Consider the following 21024-nt stretch of genomic DNA (forward strand, 5'->3'; position numbering starts at 1 on the left):
AAATCATTAACTAAAACCCAACTTTAAAATCAAGAAATTTTACTGTAAAACATCACACACCATAAATACTTGTCGTATTTACCGAAAAATAGAGTTATCTGTATTATTATCTATTTCCCTAATAAGAAAAATCATATATTTATTATAAACTTATTTATTAAGTTTGCATTTTTAATCATATTTTTTTTATTTTTTTTTTTCACAGCCTACCTAATCCACCTTATTTATTATATGTACAATACCAGGATCTTGATATCATCTTCATAATCATCATTACAATCATATCATGTCGTCGTCCAAACTAAGTCCTTCCTATTATGGATACGTTGGTTCCACCAAAGATGCTTTGTTAATAATCCAGGAGATTTTAGATAAGCAATTGGAATTAGTACCTAGAAGACCTCATGAAAGAGAAAGAACAAGTTTAATAAAATCAGGAAACGTATTTGTGTTCATAGAAGAACATTCAGGCATCAAAAGATGGACTGATGGCATTGCTTGGTCACCTTCAAGAATATTGGGTCGATTTTTAGTATATCGTGAATTAGATAAACAATCATTATCTGAAAAAGATGATAAAAAGAAAAAGAAAAGAAAAGTTAGTCTTGAATCTGATCCTCTTGATAAAGTTTCAAGTATACCTCCTGCTCAACAATTATTACATTTACATAATGATAATTCAAATCCAAAACCTCTTTCAAATTCAAATGATTATAGTAAAGATTTATTAGGTACTCCAATAGTTTCATCTTATGTATTTAAAGATCAAGGTTTAATTAAAAAGACTTTAAGTTTAACTACTACAAGTAAAGAATTGCATGTGGATAAAAAAGAAGAAAAACAAACTATACATTTAATCAGTTATTATAATGCTGATGATGTGCTAAATGGTAAATTACAAAGACCTTCTGAAACAGATTTAAAAAATGCTAATATTTCAAATGGTTTATGGAATGCCGTTAAAGATTCTCTGTTAGGAGGAAAAATCCCTATCGAAGATGAAGCTTATTATTTCTTAGATACAAATTATCAATTACAAAATATGTCATTATTACAACAACCCCCCATACAAGGTAATCCATCAAATCCCCCTGTACAATATTTATCTCAAAAGTATGGTGTTCCTCAACCTCTTGCCACTGGCTATCAACAACAACCTCAACCTCCTCATCAACAATATATGCTACCAATCCCTCCTCAACAACAACTGCAACAACAACAACCAGAATATTCAACTGGTGGTTATAAAAGAGAAGATGAACCATCAAGTAATGAATTAACTTTCATTAATCCATTCACAGGTGATCCTCATTCTCAAATCAGTTATAATAGTAACAATAGTAGTACTACTATTACAGGTGGGGGTTCTGCTCCTGGCTCAACTTCAGGTGCTTCCGCTATAACAACTGCTCCAATGTATAATAATTATTTGGCACCAGCTCCTTATCAACAACAGTATGGATTTGTTCAACCTCAACAACAGCCTCAACAACAACCACAACAACCTCCACCACCTCAACATGATTCCAATACAACTGGTGGTCAAACTTATTATCCACCTATTCCTCAACATTTTCAGCAACCAGTATATCCTCAATATCATTTTGGATCTACAACTTCGTCCTCAGATCAATATTCCATAAATGGGAGTAATGCTAATGTATCAAATGGAGGTTCAATAAGTTCAATCAGTAGTAGTATGGTTCATGGATCAAGTCAAAATAGTTTTAGTGGTCCACCAAGTGGAGGTGTATCAGGAAAAAAAAATCAATATAGAACATCAGCTTCAGGACCTACTACTGGTGGTGGTCCAAATGCTGCTGGAACTTGGTTTACTACAAACCCTCCTCCTAATGGATATGTTGCTGCTGGTGTTCCATCCTATGCCGTGGCTTCAAATTCAAATGAATATAATTCAGGTGCTACAAGTTCTACAAGTAATAATACCGATACAGGAGTTGTTGGAAGTGGGATAGCATCACCATTATCTCATAATATTCCATCCCATTATAATCATGGTATTCATGGTCAACATCATCATCAACATTTTCCATCTCATCCTTTAGCTAATAGTACTACTAGTGCTAGTGTTAGTGGAAGTGTTAGTGGAGCTACTGGTAGTGGTAGTGGAGGAAGTGAAGATAGCACCAATAATCCAGCCACCACAGCTGTTGGCAATCCAGGTTTATATAGCTATGCCAACAATTAAGGGTAAGACAACGAAAATGAAAATGAAAATAAAAACACAACAAAACTCCAAAAATTAGTAATAAAAGTGAAAATTGAAATTTTTTTTGACTACAATGAAAAGTTTATCCTTATACTACTACTACTATATTGCTTATTATTATTGCTTCTTATTATTATTATCTATTACTATCTATTATTTATTCTACACCGATTTTAAAGTTTGATTTATTTTGGTTTATCCTTTACTATTATGATTTTTATTGGTTGTTTGCATTATCAAAAATTATTTATTATAGGTTGAGTCCACAATGTTTATTATTTTCTTTCATGTGAAGATCAAGTTTTTAGCTCACTTTACTTCAAGGTAAAGATTGCTTTACTGCTCTTATGACGAATATACTGGGTTTAACTTTGTTTCTTTTTTTATTCTATTCTATTCTCTTCAATTAATATTTCTTTTCATTTAATCATTAGTTAATTATTTATTTTATTTATTTATTTGTTATTATTCTTTATAGTATTAAGATATTAACTTTGTATTATTAGATAATGTTTCTTTACTTGATGATGAAACTATTTCTCTTCTATTACCAATATTACATGATATTCCACTTGTTCATTATGATGTTACTTTTAATTTAAGAATGTAGTGACTTTTGATTATTGCTAGTAACAAAAAAATTGTATATGGTGATGAGAGAGAGATTGTGTGTATGTGTTACACTGGCACTTTACAAAATTTAAGGCATTCTTAAACTGACTTCGGAATTGATCAATTTCTTTCTGCGCCATGCAGAATATCGCGTTAAAAGCGAGAAAAAATAATTTTATTTTTTGGGCTTTTTGTTCCATTTTTTTTATTTTTATTTTTATTTTTTGGTTCTGCAAATTTATTTTTTATTTGGTCTTTTTCTTTTCTTTTTTTTTTTTTTTTTTTTTTTTGTTTGAATCTTTTTTTTTTGGGGATTGTTCTATTTCATTATTATGGTTGCCACCATAATCAGTCAATAAAAGTTTAAATTTAAAATTCTCGTTTTTCTTTTATTTTTTTGATAATTCAACCACTCTCCGAGAAAACCTGTATCTCCTCTTACGATATAATATATGTGTTAATAGGTTGCATCTAGAAGCATTATTCAAAATGAAGAAATAACCTAACGAGACCGGAGGCGTTTGCTTTCAATTGAACGGATCACGGTTCCCACATATTTGCATTGTTGCCTATGCTAATTTAGCCGTGGAATCAGCCTTCACCATTGCAATGGATAAATAGCGGCATCCCGATATGCAGGTTCAGCTCAGCTAAGACAGTGATGGAATTATAATGTAACACCTATAAAGTTAAGTCTCAACCATAACTAAATGTGTTTCGATACATAATATTATAAGTTTAGAAATGGTGATGTATCATTATGAACAATTGATTCTTATTTTAGTCTTAATCGACCTAAAGTTAATTCCAAAAATAGTAGAGAACTTTATCAATTGTTCAGTTTCTATCAAAATGGATTTTAACCATTTAGGGTTTGAATGCATGGTCGATCAAAGAATTAACTTGACAATAGGAGCAATGCTGAAAATAATAATATTTTAAAAAAAAAGTTGATATAATTATTATTATTATTATTATTGAATTGCATATAGATAATTTTTTTTTGACTTTCACCTTACATTGGTTGTCGTTGATATCGATGAAGATAGAATTTATAGTTTAGTTGGAGGTTACCTTACCTTAACGTCATTACAGTTTTATAATCTATACTGATGTTCATGTCCTAGATCATATTGTCAAACCTAATCTGAGTTCCTCTGTGCCCCCAATTCTAATGCCAATAGTCTAACTCTAATATGACACACAGGGTCTTACCGATGAACACACTCATAATCATTGATTGATAGTGGTTTAAATCATTGGCCAAACTATTTCATCTTCTTTCTTTACACATAGTATTTTCGTAGACCAATTAGAAAAGAGGGTTAGATCTAATGAGTCAAAAAAAAAGATATGTGAGATGCAGACCTATTAGATTGTTAATTTCATATAAACCCGTGGAAAAAGGTTCCAGATAAGCAAGAATCAGTTACATGCACGAATAAAAATAATGAAATATATACCTTCTACATACATTCATGCAATTTATTCTTCTATAATAATACTGTTTAACTATTAAAGGAAATAAATTCCCCTCCACCCAGCATAGTTTCCAATTCAAATCTTGTTCTCCTCTCCCCAAAACAGTAACTCACATAAATAAAATAAAATAAACTGTTACCAATTACTCATTTGCACCTAGTACATGATGATGATGGTGATGATGAAGAGGAGGAGATTGCATCTTCTAGACCAAAAAGAAAAAGCAATAAAACAAAAAGATAAACATTACAAACCATCATCCCCCCCATCGTCACCCCTGTATGTATGTATGTATGAATTTATTTATTGTTTTGCATACATTATTATGTATGTAGGTGGCAAGTTTGCCTACTAATGAAACTATAAAAAAAACGACATTGTTAAGTAAGACAGATAAGTAGTGTAGTGTCTCAGCTTCACTAGAACTAATTCGAATTGTTGTAAATGAATATTTCAAAAAGTCAAATTGTCTATTTAATAAAAAGAATTGTTGTAATTATTTTTTTTTATTTTGGTCCTTTCTTTTTTTTTTTTATTATCTTTTTTTTTTTTGGGCTTCTATTATTTGGGGTTTATTTCTTTTTTGGATAATAGGAGACCATATCACCAAATTCAAATTGTTTTCGCTTATGGTTGGAGTACAGATTCTTAACTCTAAATTTTTTTTCTATGTAATTTGAACTTTATGCTTAAATTAATTTTGAAATTTGCAATAATAAGCATTAGTTGCTGTAGTCGTACATCTTATCCTCACCTTACATTTTGTATGGAATCAAATAAAAGTTTACCGTGTTTAGGTTAAGTTCACATTTTAACGAGGTTAAGAAAGGATTACAATCTTCCATTGATCTAGTCATTGGTGACATAGTGAATCAAGTCACTCCGTAACTAAGCAATTCATCTAGACTTACGAAAATCGATCATCCATATATAAAGTGAAAATGGCGGGTTTTATTTGACCATTTCTTGGTGAAAACCTGGTACCACTTTAGTAAAGCTCGGATAGTCCATCTTCTAAATCACAAGAAAACAGCACCATTTTTAAATTTATGTACCATTAATTTCAAAAATTGAGTGTGTGATTAAATTAAATGTGTGATTGATTTAGAAAATAGAGTGAGTGTGAGAATATCTAATCCTATCGATCAAATCGCCAATCATTATTTTTCGAAATGAGAGCCCAAAATTTTATTTTTTACTTCCTTATCTTGCCTTTCCATATCGAATTGGATCTCGCCTTTGGTCTTGGTTTCATATGGATCATTAATCGATTCCGCTTCACCAAATTCCACGGGTAAGGAATACTCATCTGATGTGATGGGATGTAGATAATGTAAGTAGTGAAAAATGAAAAATAAAAGAAAAGAAATAATTATTATCAAAAAAAAGGAGAGAGAGGGGCGTCCGAAACGACGACATTTGGCTTCTTTCTTTTTCTTTTATATGTACGAGTGCATGATATTTTTTAGAATTCTATGCTTATTTTTTAATATGTGCATGACAAAATGTCGTTCTGCAGAAAAAAGCTTAGACTAAAAACAAAAAAAACAAAAAAATAAAAAAAGAATGCATTTTTTTTTTTGGTTAGTGATTAAATTTCTTTTTCTAAGGGAAGCAAAAAAGGAAAAAAAGCAAAGAAGAAGAAAAATAAAGGGTATACACTATGGAGAAAATAAATTGGGGTAGAAAAGTAACAATAATTTAATTATTTTTAAATGCAAAGTTCTTAAGGTAATAGAAATAGGTCCAATTAAGTAAAAGGCGAAACTTCAAAAAAGAATTAAACTATCTTACAACTCATTATCTCTCTAATAATTGCCATAAAGAATTATTTCACGAAGGTTAAAATCTACTCTATTCATTCTTTAACTGCAAAAGAAACAACCAAAACAATAAATAAAAGAAAAAAGTTAAAAATATTTATATTAATAAATAAAATTAAGCTTCTCGAAAAATTTCAGATTTAGTTTTGAAAGACAAAGATTTAGAGCAAAACTATAATGCAATTAAAGAACAAAGGCAAAAGCATAAGAAAAAGATAAGAATAAGCTATCATTAATTGTAATCAAGCTTATTCATACCGAGTTAGATTTTTGTTTATATAGTAACAAAGGTAGCGGAATTTATGTGATTATTCCCCGAATTATATAGAGTTAAAGTTAGAGTTATAAACCTTCCCACATATGGTTTTAACATCCCGAGAATATACCTAAATAACCCATTCACTTATTATTGATCCCTTCTGCAAGAAGAACAAAACTGAAAAAGGTTAAATCAAAACAAATGAATTAAAGTCCCATATAATTAATTAATTATTGGTAGTGTGTCAATGCACATTCACGTTGGGTAAATCATTTTCTCGTATAATGAAAAGCTTAATTATAGAAATTGAATGTATGAATAGGTTTTTAAGATTAGTAGTTTAATTAGTTAGGGATATGTGGGAAGTGTACTGTGAAATTTAAGTTCAGACATATTTCCATCACACACATCAATAATAGTTCCCTCGTTCCTATCCCCCCCTAAAATTCACATCAATTTCAATTTCTCCATTGTTTTTAGGAAATTATTTTATAATCATAGTTTGTTCTTCGTCTTGTTTGCTGTTGTTCCTCGATGCATTAATTGGTACGGACAAGTTATTTTATAACACGGCTGACAGGAGGTTGTGAATGTTACAGTGCTCCTCTATTTCATTGTATTCTTGGAAAGCCAATAATGCAATATGCACTAATGCTCCTTTAGATAATGCACTTGATGGCACCTTAAATATCAATGGCCCATTCAAATTGAAAACTCAATTCTTGAAAGCCTAATCTAATTTAGAATAAATCCCCCATCGGTATACATCGGTATCGGAATGAAGCATAGTATTGCTGATTATTACTGCTTTGTTGTTCCTTCCTTCCTTCCTTGCTGTCGCTAATATTTCGCTCGCTAACCTATCTAAGCCAAATGTAAATCAATCCATCCAAGTCCTTGCGCTTACCGCCTTTTGACCCCCTTTAAGCTATAGTTATTCTTCTTTAAGGGTTTTCATAAACGTTCCCTTCTCTAACTTTCACAGTTAAACTATTAATTTCATATTAAACTATCTATAAAAAAAATATAAAACAACATAATAAAAATAATAAATTTTTAACCTGACTTAACTTATAACATAAAATAAAAATAATATAAAACTCGAAATTAAGAAAAAAAAATAACAATAATAAATAAATAAATAAATTAATTAATTAATAAATAACAATGGATGCGAAAAAATACATGATTCATAACCATGATTCTACCTTATTCAAGTAATAAAGATGTATTATCATTATTAACATTATTATTATTATTTTCAATTGAAATATTTGAATTATTATTTTTTTTCCATTCTAATAATGGAGATAATTCTTCAATTTGTCCCGCTTTATGTTCAATAAATGAATGTTGTAATAATTCATCAGTAGTAGCTCTATATCTTACATCCACACAAAGACAAATTGATAAAAATTTCTTAATTGAATTTGATAACATTTCAGGTTTCTTTAATTTTGGTGTACCATTGGTGGCAATTAAATATAATGCTTTTAATGGTTCTTCATTTAAATATGGTGGTTCACCTTCAATCATTTCAATGGTCATAATACCTAATGACCAAACATCAACTTTAGCATCATATTCTTTTTGTTTAACCACTTCTGGTGCCATCCAATATGGAGTACCAACCATTGTTGCACGTTTATTTCTTTGATCAGTTAATTTGGCACAAAATCCAAAATCAGTAATTTTAACATTACCTTTAGCATCTAATAAAACATTATCAGATTTAATATCTCTATGAATAATATGCTTTTTATGTAAATGTTGTAAACCTTTTAAAGTTTCAAAACAAATAGTTGCAATTTGTCTTTCAGTTAATTTAAATTCATTATTTTCAATGATTTCAGTTAATGAACCACCTTCCATATATTCCATTATAACCCATAAATCCAGGGGAGTTCTTAAATAAGCATCTAAAAAGTTAACAATATTTTTATGTTGAGAATCTTTCATAACTAAAATTTCGTTAATAATTAATTCTTTTCGAGGTTGAACATTTAAATCCATTTGTTTAATAGCAACTTTTTTATTATTTTCTTTAATTGAAAGTGCTAAATAAACAGCTCCACTGGCACCTTGACCTGCTTTTTCAACTATAGTAAATAATGGACCTGGATTATTATTATTAACTACTGTTTTCAATTTAGCTAAGATTTGTAGATCATTTAATTTTTCCCGTTCTTTCTTTAATTGTTTAGGAGTTTTAATTTGTCCTTGACCCTTTAATGGATTATTAGTTGATTCCTTAGGTCTTGGTTGTAATGGTTGAATAGGTTCATCATATCCATCATCAGTATGAGAATGTTGATGTTGATGATGATATTGTTGTTGTTGTGGTGGTTTTTGAGGTTGAACTGGTTTAATATTACTAGTAGCTGCCACAACCTTTTTAAGTAATTCAGGTTGTTTATTAGCCGCAGTTGATGATTTTAATGCAAATGGTTTAATATAATTTCCCGTTGAACTTGGAGGTGGTGTTGGATATTTAGAAGTTGAAATTCCATTATAAGTATTATTATTATTAGTACCAGGCTGAATTTTAACATCAGGATGTATCTTATTAGTAGGTATAGATTGAGATTGTTCATTATTATGAGGTAAAGTTGGAGGAACTTGTTTTGGAATGGTTGTAATACCTAAACCAGTAGGTACACTAGATTTTTGATACAAGTTATTATTGTTATTATTATAGTTATTATTAGGTGGAGAAGTTCTATTAGTAGTATTGTTGTTATTGTCAGGACCAGTTGGATTATAAGAATAACCAAGTTTGAGTTGATTAGAAGATGAACCTGGAGGAGGAGGAGCTTTTCTAACTGGAACCAAATTATCTGATTTATTCATCAAATTATGTAATGGAGATATATTACTTGTAGATGATGAGGCAACATCTTTAGTAACATGATATGGAATAGGAGGTTTTGGAGCTGTTCTTGTTGGTTTAAAACTATCCAAAGGTTTTGAAGAAGTTGGAGCTTTAGTCCATTGTTGAATTTTATTATCACTTGAAAAAGTTTGAGAATTTATAGCAGGAGAATTTATTGGAGTTGAATTAGTTGAATTACCACCATTAATATCGGAATAAAATTCTAAAACTTCAATAACTGCTACAGGATCTTTTTTCCAATCTTCATTTGTAATTTTTGAATGTTGTAATAAACTTTTCCAAGTATCAGGTAAACCAGTAAAATTCCCACTTGCCGGATCAAACCCAACATGAACTTTATGAGTAAAATTAATAGGATTTGAAACTCCATTTGAATTTGAAGAATTTGAACTTGATGAAGAATTTAAAATATTATTTGATGAAGAAGGTTGACCAATTTGAGCCAAAGGACATTTTGAAGTAAAAGCATCTAACCAATCTAAATAATCATTATTATATTTGATAGAGATTAAGATTGGTTTTCCATTATTTTTAGGAATTAATTCAAAAGATTGACTTGTTTTAGTATAACCATAATTTGGTTTTAAATTAATGATACTTAACAGATTTAAAGGAATTGAAAAATCTGGTTGTTCCGAAGATGTTGAAATTGAAGTGGATGAAGATAATGATAAAGATGAACCAGAAGAATTTTGATCTGATTTATAAAAATTAAGAGTTTTATCATTAATGGCCATGAATCGTTTATTCCATCTAAAGGAGGTAAAGATCCCATCATCTTTAAGATGAACCCAACCAGCATGTCTTTTATTAGACGAAATATGGATGGGACCTAGATTAGTACTGGTAGTGGTACTATTAGCACTACTATGGTTTGAAGTTGAAATGATGGCAGGGGTTGTATTTACGGCCGTATTCTTTAAAGATGAAGGAGGAGGAGGAGCCTTTCGATGATGTTTTATATCGGAGGTGTAGATGCTAGTCATGATGGAGTGATTGATTCAGCTATGATTGATGATGATGTTCTTGTTCTTGTTGTTGTTGATGTTTGTTGTACATAAGTCTTTTTGTTAAAGCTGAATTGAAAACACCAAAGGAATTGCAGCCAATCAGGTTAGACTTGAAGATTGATGGTAAAGGAGGTGTGGATGATGTGGTATGATTATTCAAACGATTGATGGATTGATTGAATGATGGATGGAATGATGATGATATGATGATGATGATAGATGGTAGATGTTGTAACTTCTTGATGATTGTTGTTGTCAAAACTTTTCCTGATTAAATTCGAACCCTTTTTGAAATTGTCACCTCTAAAAAGAAAAAAAATACACGCTGTCGCCAAAAAAATAAAAATCAAAACAAAAAAAAAGACTATGTATTATATACAGGATAGGATATATATACACAGTTAATTATATTAATTGGGATTAATTATATCTATTTTTGGATCATTCACCCCCTTTTTCTAATATGGTTAATAATATATTACTTATATGATATATTACTTATATGATATGATATGTAATATATTATATAAGTTCTAGGATTAGTAATTTAGAGATGTGACCCAAGAGTTGAAACACATGTAAAACGATCCTTATACGTTGACAAAACTAGAAATTAGACGATAGATTTAGAGGAATGTAAATAAATAAAAATAAATAAAATTAAATTAATCCTCAAAATAGGCTAATAAATTAATAACTTCTTCCTACATCTAATTATGCTAGATAATGATATTCATTTGAACTACTAGTTAATCATTGTACCTACTTACTTCATTCTATGTAACCTTTAACCTCATATACCTTTAATAATTATCAACTGTAACGCGTCTTTGTGAATTCATTTAGGGGTTAAATTTGTCCTAATTAGGAAAGGGCTTTAAATTATTTTAATCCACACACCTCCTTTTTGGATCATATGACTCAAGTCATATGATTTATCAGGTGATTAATCGTATCACCTGATAAATCACGTTACTGATTTGAGCCCTCTTCTCCCCACTATTTCCTAATTCGGACAACACTCAATCAAGAGCAAGAGAAAGAAGAAGAAGACAGATAGAATAATTAGTAACACCACCAATTGGAATTACAATCTATTCACTTCACAACCCCCCATAGAATGAACAACTACTATATATAACATAAAGTTAACTAAGCTACATACATATATTCAAAAATGGGTCTATTTAGAAGTAGCTCAAAGAAATCATCATCAACTACTTCAAAGGATCCTCTAACTGTATCATCTCCATCACCTCAATTAAAATCAAGTAGATCAAATTCAATTACAAGTTTAAGTAGTCAAGCTTCTAAATCAATCAATGGATCTAATGGGAAGATCAAATCTATATTCAATAAAAAATCACAAAATACTGATGATCTTGATTTACAGAAGTTGAACTTACAATCATCATCTCCATCACCTTCATTAGAAGATGCAAATTTATCTGAAATTGATTTAATCTCTCAAAGGATAAAGAAAAGAGTAAGTACTATTGAAGAAGTGAATTCAGAAGCTCATCTGACTCATAGTATGAATGATGAGGATGATGACGATAGTGGATATACTAGTGATGAAGTTGATGAATATGATGATGAAGACGATAGTGATGAAGAAGATGAGGAAGATGACGATTATGAAGAAGACCATTCTCATTATATCAAAATGAAATCAAGAAGTCAACTGCATTCGAAATTAAATTCATTAATGAGTTATTGTGGATTGGATTATTTCGTATCGAATAAACAACAATTATCAGCTTTAGCAAATCAAGAATCAAAACGAACTTTTTCATTGTTAGATGAATCATGTAAAATCTCCCAAATATCCCCTCAGAATCAATCCATTATAAATGAACGACAAATCACCATCTTGGAATCATTACGGACTCAAATCTTACAATTAAAATCAGAACCGTTAATTCAACAATATCAAATGTTACAACATCATAAAACTCTATTTGAAAGATTTGGAGTTATAAAAGATATTTTGGGAAAGGGAAGTTATGGAATTATAAAAATCATTGATCCAAACCCTAACCAATTATCCATCTCAATGTCAGATCATAAATTATATGCTGTAAAACAATTTCAAAATCCAAATCATAAGAAATCACCTAAGGATTTTGAAAAATTCATTGATAAAATCTTATCGGAATTCATTATATCATGTACGTTAAATTCGAAACATCTAGTTAAAACGGTCGATTTAACCATAACTTTACCTGAACTCACCTCTTTAAAACCATCATTATCAGGATCAGTCTCCCCTATGACTTCACCTGATTTACCGTCTCGATCACCATCCCCCTTAACCATAAATTCCACCACCTCCAATTTATTAACGGAGAATTATTATTTCAGTCAAGTTATGGAATGTAATCAAGGTGGTAGTCTCTTTGCCTATTTGGCCAATACTGAAGAATACCCCCTTAATACGATGATGAAATTAGATGAAATTGATTGTTTTATAAAACAAATCGCTAAGGGATTACATTATATGCATAAACATGGTGTAGCACATTGTGATTTGAAATTAGAAAATATCCTCATAAATTATAAGAAACAGACTTCATCAAAGCATGGTAATCATCATAATCATGATCCTAAGAAAGTTAAAGTCATTTTAAAAATAAGTGATTTTGGAAGAAGTTATGTATTCAAATCAAAATGGGATAAAGGTCAAGAACAACTCGTTCTGAAACAAATGGGTCCCATCGGATCCTTACCTTATATCTCTCCTGAAGAATATGATTTAAAATCTTCAAAAACAATGTCATTAAGTAAGAAAGATTGTTGGGCTTTCGGAGTATTGATATTTGTCATGTTCAATATTCGGAAATATTATTACAATGGTCAAAGCATTGATAATGATGACAATGATGATGAAGATGAGGGGAATGCCAATCAAGTGGTTAACGTGTTTCCTTGGAACACCACTGAATTAAAACATCATCATCATATTCATAAAGATCAAATGTATAAAGATAAATCCTTCAACGAGTATGCCAAGAAGAGATTGATAAGTGCATATGAAGATGATACGAAAGAATGGTTGATTCAAAGGGAAGGGGGATTCACTCCGATTGAAACGTTGTTTAATAAGATTGGTGGTGGTGGCGATATTGATGATTTATGTCAGATTCGAAGAATGGTCATCTATAAATTATTAGATATTGATCCTAATTCAAGATTGAATATTAATCATTTCTTAAGGAGTGATTGGATGGAATCAATTGAGAATTGTCTGTGAGAAAGGATATGAATTTATGATTGAACGATTAGAGATATATAGATTTACATGTATTTATTAAATTAATGTACAATAAATAATATTAAAAAAGAAAATATCAAGCAAGAAGAGAAAAGAAAGAATGAATGTAAAATAAAAAAATGGAAAGAAAAACTATTACTATACAAGAATTTTTTATTATTAAAAATCATTAAATAAATTTCGATAAGGATCATTAACATCAGAAATACCATAATCAAGATCTTTATCTTCAGGATAACTATCAAATTGAGAAGTATCACCTACCCCAGAAGTTATAGGAGGTTCATAAGGAGTTTCAATATCTCTTGATAATAATCTTTCCCAAATAACTTCTTTAAACCAAGCATGATTTTTAACATCATCTGAACCACCTTGTAAATTACCTAATCTTTGAGTTAAATCTTTAACAATTAATTTTTGTAATAAATCAAGTATATCAGGAGGTAAATAATCAGGAAATGTTATAGTACCATTTAAAATATTTTCATAAGTTTTCATAGGAGTTGGATCATAAAATGGAGTATAACCTGTTAACATTTCAAAAATAAGAATTCCAAATGACCACCAATCAACTGATTTATTATAAGGTTTTGTTGTTACTACTTCAGGAGCAATATAATCTGGAGTACCACATAAAGTATAAGTAACATCACTAACTTCTTTAGCAAATCCAAAATCAGTTAATTTAATATGACCATTTTTATCTAATAAGATATTTTCAGGTTTTAAATCTCGATAAATTATATCTAAATTATGTAAATATTCAATAGCTAAGAATACTTCTGCAGCATAAAATTTAGCTACTGGAGTTGGGAATCTTTGAGATTTTCTTAAAAGGGAGAATAATTCACCACCTTCTATATAATCCATTATCATAAATAAATTATGACAATCTTGAAATGTGCCCCACATTCTTATAATAAATGGATGTTGAGCTAATTTTAACATTCTTCTTTCATCATTAGTATGTTCAACTTGTTTCATATTAACCACTCTTTCCTTTTTCAAAGTTTTCATGGCATAGAATCTACCATTATGGATTGATCTAGTTAAATGAACTCTACCGAATGAACCTGTACCTAGAGTTCTTAAGATTTGAAAATCATTTAAAGTATATTTACCTTTAGTGGTTGTATCTCGATTTAGATGTTTTGAGAGTTTCTTATTGTTATTGGTAAGTGATGAAGATGAAAATGATTGTTGTTGTTGTTGTTGGTTAGTTTGATTTTCAAGTATGGGAGGATTATTGACATATATATTTTGTTGTTGTTGTCTTTGAGCTAGTTCTTCAAGATTTATATCATTAAGGGATCTTACACTTGCTTCAGTGTTTTCCATAGAGGTCATGATTATGATTATGATTATGTATATGTATATGAGATTGGAAGAAGGATGCTATGATTATGGGGGAGATGACGACGTTATTAACAATTAAACAGTTGAAAATGAAAGAAAAATGTATAAATAGATATATAGTACAGATAAATGAATGGAATGAACAAGATAAGGAAAGAAAGGGAATAGGGAATGAATGCGATGACAGATCTATAGGGTGACTTTAACGGTTGATGGTGGATCTATAACGATGTAAGAAATTGATCGATTGATCGATTGTGAATTGAAGATATGGTGGGCGGTGGAATGATTAAAATTGTTGTCTCGTATAACCACACCTAACTATATAAACGACTATTTCTTTTAAAGAGGATATCCTTGAACTAGGTATTGAACTTGACGATGGGGAGTTGGGGTTGGTTAGATTGATGGCTGATGTGATGGACTGAACTGGTTTGATATGATTTGATGATAGATTTTGCTAAATCCCGCTAACAACAATTGATTGATTGATTGTTTGATGACATACAATTTTTTTTTAAAGTGGTGGAAATTGAATCCAAAAAAAAAAAAAAAAAAAAAAAAACGGTTCTCATTTTGTCTGTTTTGTCTGACAAAATTACAATAGTAAACTTTGTTTTTGACTGCATGAACGTGAATAATAAGCATAAAAAATAAAAACGGACAAAAAAAAGTTTCTTTTTTTTTATGGTTATTAAAGGAGATGTAATTACTTCTGTAACGTAATCATTGGGTTGTCTATGTCATGTTAGTTCAGATTAATGAGAAAGGTGTTGGCGAGGTTATCAGTTGAAAAGGATACAAGGTGTGTGTGTGTCAATATCTTGGTAAAAGATATATTTTATTATTGAAGACGTACAGTGTATCCTCTATTTATGATTTAAAAAAGAAATTGTATTTTTTTTTATTTTTACTTTACTTTTTAAGGTTTTGGTAGCGTCTCGCTTCAGACATTCAAGAAAGGCTCAAGACAAGACAAGACAAGACAAGGCCCAAGAACTAGCATACTACATAGGAGAAGACATCGTATTATTAATCAAACTAGTTACCTTGAACTACAACCTAAGAACCTCATCCCTCTCTCCCTTATTCATCATAAAAATATATGATTTCTTGTTAATCTTCTATATTTATATATGTAATATGTAATAGGAATGATATCATTATCAGATTTCCTTCCCATCATTTATCCGACTTCCGAATTATCATACATATATAACTATTTGAGGCGCAGGTTACAATCCATTCATTCATTCTGTCACCGGCGCCGAAAGAATCAATCATATATACATTACCTATTGTAATCTAGTCCTATTACTTCATCTGTCCTCAATAAGTATTGTTCATCGGTAGTACAATTACTTACGGTTACGTATTTGTCAATAAAAATCAGACAGACAGACAATTATTTTTAATTTAATTAATTAATTAATTTATTTTTTAACATGAGCGATTTCCTAATTGGGATAGTCTTCTTTTTTTTTTTTCAAATGCCATTTGAAATAATTTATCCGATTCATCTCTAACCAGGAAAATGAGTTATAACCAGCACAAATAGATATTCGTTAACCAATAACGATACAGTAAAATTACCTTACTACATCCAACTCTCAGACTAGACTAGACCTGTCTGTCTAGTCTACTTCCTCTCGGATGATCGCCGTTGATTTAGATCTCGCTCTCCCCTCTCTCCTATTTTAAATCACGCTCTATTTTAGTTAAATGTTACCCATCAAAATTATTATAACTATGATATTTTTTTTTTAACTTTGTGATCGACTATGAGAAATTTTTTTTTTTAAATTTAGTTTGCCTTGTTTATTTTAGTTTGAGTTATTTTTAAATCGCAATAATTGTTTACAAACCATTGCGATCTTCATAATTTAGTAGGATGGGCTGTAGATCTTAGTCTGACTTAGATCTCATCATTATTTTTAAACCCCTTCCCCCTGCTCCCGCTTGCTCTCGCTACAATGTACTTCTGCATAGTGCAGATTTAAAGATATTATATGATATCATATTATATATATATATTTATATATTCATTTCATTTCATTCGTTTATAATTTCTTTATATCTATGTATGTTATATATATATAACTCATGATATTAAGTATCTCCGATTTGCTTCTTCTTCCTCTTCTTCTTCATCGTCATCAACTACGGCTTCTTCATCTTCCTCTTCATCTTCTTCTCCTTCTTCATCATCATCAGTATAATCTTCAACATTCGCATCATCATCTTCCTCATCATCATCTTGACCATATTCATCATCTGATCCATATCCATATCCTTCTCCTCCTCTATTAACATCAGGTCCAAATCTTCCTACAGTAGCAGTAGTTGGAACACTACTACTACCGACTCCTCTTAATCTTCTACCACTACCACCTCTTCGACGATGATTGGTTTCTTCTTCATATATCGTCAGATTTGATACAGCTCCAGATTCAATAATCCTAATTGCACTATCACAATCTCCTGATTCACTTAATTTCAACATTCGTGATTGACTTGAAACCATTTGTCCACCTCGATATAATAATGATGAGATTTGAGATTCTGCAGTCCGTAATTTTTCTAAAAGATTATGACTATTAAATACATCAAATCGTTTAAGATCTTCAATACCAATGATTCCTTTATGTTTCGATTTATGAATATTATTACCTAACGAATCCTTACCTGATTGAGTTATTAATCGAATAATCACATCTTCAAATCCATATTTTTGTAAGATTTCAGCTCGATCTTTAACCGTTAATTCATCTGCATTCTTTTCAGGTGTAGATCCTTCAATTTTATCCGCAGTTTCATTCCCTTTCACTTCCTCACTTGTATCTTCTAATAAAAGTCGTCTATTATTTCCACCACCTGTGGTGGTTGATCCAACTCCAGTACCAGTACCAACTACTAATTGTGAACCTTGTACTGAATCAAATAATCTATAACTCATAGTATCATGAACTTTAAACGAGTATGTAGAATGTCTCCAGGTTAAATTCACAATAATACCCACAATAGATAATTTAATCTCACTTAAATTATCATTAACAGTAATTTTTTCATTTAAACTTAATTTATTTGAAACTTTCTTTGAAATTTGAAATGATAATAATCTTAACCAAATCTTTAATAATTTTTCATGAGGAAATAAATCTTTATGAATCACTTGTAACAGCATATATCTATTATCTTCAATATAATTAATTTCCACTATTAATTCCACAAAATCTCGATTAAGTAATAATCGACTAAGATATTCATCATCATAAATATTCTTCTCTTCAATATCATATTTCTTTCGTTCAGGAAAGATATTAATACTAGTAAGATTTAATATTAAAAATTCATGCCATTTAGAAGGTAATTTATATTGAGGATACTTTTTAATGAATAAAGTTTCATAATTTTCAATTAAATTATTATTAAAATTAGGTGATCCAGCCGTATAATTTCTAATAATATTAAATGCTCTTAATTTCTTTTTTAATTTCAAATGTCTTAATTCTTGTAATAATTTCTTCGTTGATTCATCTTCATCTTCATTATTCTCATTAATATAATGTTCACTTTCATTTGCATCATCAAAAATTAATCCATATAGGGTATTAAGTAAAATTTCATCCAAGGGGAAATATGATAAGACATCCTTCTTATTCACATTGGTTTCATTATACATATAACTTCTTAAGATTTGTAATACGTTCAATTGAATCGTATTAGCACGATAAATATCGGAAATCGAATATTTAACTCTACGTTTATCAACATTATTATGACGACGATAAATTGTTTCTAAACTGGGTAAGAAACTATTACTATTGACAATGATAGGTTTGAATGAACTAAATTCTAACACCAAATTAGCAAATAAACAAAGGATAAGTGATTTATTTATAATTTGACATTGATTGAATTTACTTCTTTTATCAACTAAATCAATATCTTGATCAATTTTTAAATATCGATTATTTAAGAAATTATTAATAATATCAATATTTTCAAAGGATTTTAAAATTTGTAATAAATTAGACATTAATCCTCCATTGGTCTTTTTCGAAGCATCATCATTTAAGGTACTTTTTAAACTATTACATTCCACAAAGAATGTTCTCATTTGCTTCAAAGCTCGCGATAATGAGCGAATGAAATATAAACAATTGGTATGAATTGGATTATCAACAATAGCCATAATCATACCTAAATTTCTTCCAAACCAAGGAGCATCATTTTGAAGGATGGATGATGATGATTTATGTTTTAAAATTTTATAAATTAATTCAATTTGGGATAATAAGAAATTAAAATTATCCACGATATCAAATACGATTTGAATGATACCATTTCGTTTATGAATATCATTAGGATCAGATATAACTCGAGTTTTATATTCATCAATGGTAGAAGTATAAACACTCAATAATAATAAAAGATCAGCAATTTCATTATCTTCATCATTTAAAATACTTAATAAGATTGTAAAATCAACTATAACTTTACCATGTTTTGAATTTTTCTTTAAGATTTTAAGAATTTTTAATAATTGACTTTGTTTAAATTGAATTTCTAATTTCTTAACTATTTTAAGATCAACATTTGAATCTTTAATCTTATCATTTAATAAAGGATATTGTGCACATAAATCAGATAAAATTCGAGCTGGTGAATATAAATACATGGGTAAGATGATATTACTCGAAACTGGTGCTGGTAATTGATTAGGAATCTTTTTAATCGCATTCTTAGACAGATCAGACTTACCATTCGAAGTAAGACTATTTATAAAACTTGAATCATCTTCTAAATCTAACATTTCAATAATCTTTGGAAACAATTTCTTATAATTTTTAAATATCAATTGATCATCAATTTCATTGGATGGTCTTAAATTATTAAGATAAAAACTAATCAAATTTAAAGCGATTAAACTTAATCTTCGATTATCATCATATTTGACTAATAATAGTAATGAAAGATATACTTTAACTGATAATACTACCGCCGAAATCTTTGAACTTGAACTTGAACTTGATGATGAGGTCAATAATACCGAATAATCCTTTTGTTTCAGGTAACTAAAGATTTGAGCTGTACAAGTCATTAATTCCACTAATAAATTCAAATTCACTTTTGATTTTAAGATGGTTTTATTTAATTCAATATTTGGTAAGTTCACATCTTCAAATGCCAATTGATGTAAGATATCAGTATCTTGAGAAATTTGAGGGAAATGACTATCAATAATCACATTACATTCATTTGAAAGACGTTTCAAAACAGCAGTTATCAAAGTCATAAGACAATTAGTGGATAATCTATTAGCTGATAATAATATCGGAATCAATTTCAACAGTTTAATTAACAATGACGTATCAATGACAAGACTTGAAGGTTGATGAGTTGTAGCATTACTATTATTAGTATAATCAGTAATGATTAATAAAGAAGTAATGAATCTCCATAATTTTTCAGAATCAATATTATGATTTCTAATATTTGAAAGAGATAAAAAGATATCCAAACAATAATTCATTAAATTTTCAATATTTTGTAATAATTGTTGATATTGAATCGTTTGTTGATAATCGATATTAGTAATGAATTTACGAATGAAATAGTTTAATAATTCAATAATAGGATTGATCACCTTCTCTAATGATTCTAAGCATATAGTGATATTAGAGTACTTCTTAGTATTAACTTCTGTGATGAATGAACAAAGGATATTAATAATCACTGCTCTCTTTTCTAATTCTTGTAAAAACTGACAATCCTTAAAGATATTAGAGGGAGATGATGTGGAAGTTGGAGATGTAACAGATGCTGATGAAGAAGCTGGCGAGATAATAGTTAAGATCAGACTATTGAACTCATCCACCAACTGTTTGATGAATCTAATATCTCCTACCAATTTGAATTTAAGATCCTTGTTACCGATAAGAGACACTCTTAAATCTGAAAGATCCTGATAAGGAGAAAACACATCTTGATCATCATCAATAGGAGTATCGCTCGTACCTTCTAGTTCCAAAGGCATCTTCCACAGTGATTGTTTAGATGGATTGAAATGGTGATGGCTGAA

The 21024-nt window shown here is 29.5% G+C and overlaps 5 protein-coding genes across 5 annotated transcripts; 2 read left to right on the top strand and 3 right to left on the bottom strand. All coding sequences in view use genetic code 12, as the record gives it.

Moving 5' to 3' along the window:
* Nucleotides 1-286: 286 nt before the first annotated feature.
* On the top strand, nucleotides 287-2209 carry WOR1 (transcription factor WOR1; the record flags this gene model as incomplete). Its single annotated transcript, XM_064906434.1, has 1 exon — nucleotides 287-2209. One exon carries the CDS (start codon nucleotides 287-289, stop codon nucleotides 2207-2209), a length of 1923 nt encoding a protein of 640 aa, XP_064760403.1.
* A 5406-nt stretch (nucleotides 2210-7615) lies between these two features.
* CLA4 (serine/threonine protein kinase) lies at nucleotides 7616-10285 on the bottom strand (the record flags this gene model as incomplete). Its single annotated transcript, XM_064905210.1, has 1 exon — nucleotides 7616-10285. One exon carries the CDS (start codon nucleotides 10283-10285, stop codon nucleotides 7616-7618), a length of 2670 nt encoding a protein of 889 aa, XP_064760404.1.
* Nucleotides 10286-11486: 1201 nt separating this feature from the next.
* DFJ63DRAFT_314829 (kinase-like domain-containing protein) lies at nucleotides 11487-13562 on the top strand (the record flags this gene model as incomplete). Its single annotated transcript, XM_064906435.1, has 1 exon — nucleotides 11487-13562. One exon carries the CDS (start codon nucleotides 11487-11489, stop codon nucleotides 13560-13562), a length of 2076 nt encoding a protein of 691 aa, XP_064760405.1.
* A 98-nt stretch (nucleotides 13563-13660) lies between these two features.
* Nucleotides 13661-14930, bottom strand: TPK1 (cAMP-dependent protein kinase catalytic subunit TPK1; the record flags this gene model as incomplete). The annotated part of the gene is made up of 1 exon (XM_064907606.1): nucleotides 13661-14930. The coding sequence occupies one exon, from the start codon at nucleotides 14928-14930 to the stop codon at nucleotides 13743-13745; it is 1188 nt and encodes a 395-aa protein (XP_064760406.1). The 3' UTR covers nucleotides 13661-13742.
* A 1966-nt stretch (nucleotides 14931-16896) lies between these two features.
* Nucleotides 16897-20979, bottom strand: DFJ63DRAFT_307964 (uncharacterized protein; the record flags this gene model as incomplete). The annotated part of the gene is made up of 2 exons (XM_064905501.1): nucleotides 16897-17330; nucleotides 17409-20979. 2 exons carry the CDS (start codon nucleotides 20977-20979, stop codon nucleotides 17041-17043), a joined length of 3861 nt encoding a protein of 1286 aa, XP_064760407.1. The 3' UTR covers nucleotides 16897-17040.
* Nucleotides 20980-21024: the final 45 nt, after the last annotated feature.

Source organism: Scheffersomyces coipomensis (assembly GCF_036884675.1).
Source record: "Scheffersomyces coipomensis strain NRRL Y-17651 chromosome Unknown DFJ63scaffold_6, whole genome shotgun sequence".
Taxonomy (NCBI): domain Eukaryota; kingdom Fungi; phylum Ascomycota; class Pichiomycetes; order Serinales; family Debaryomycetaceae; genus Scheffersomyces; species Scheffersomyces coipomensis.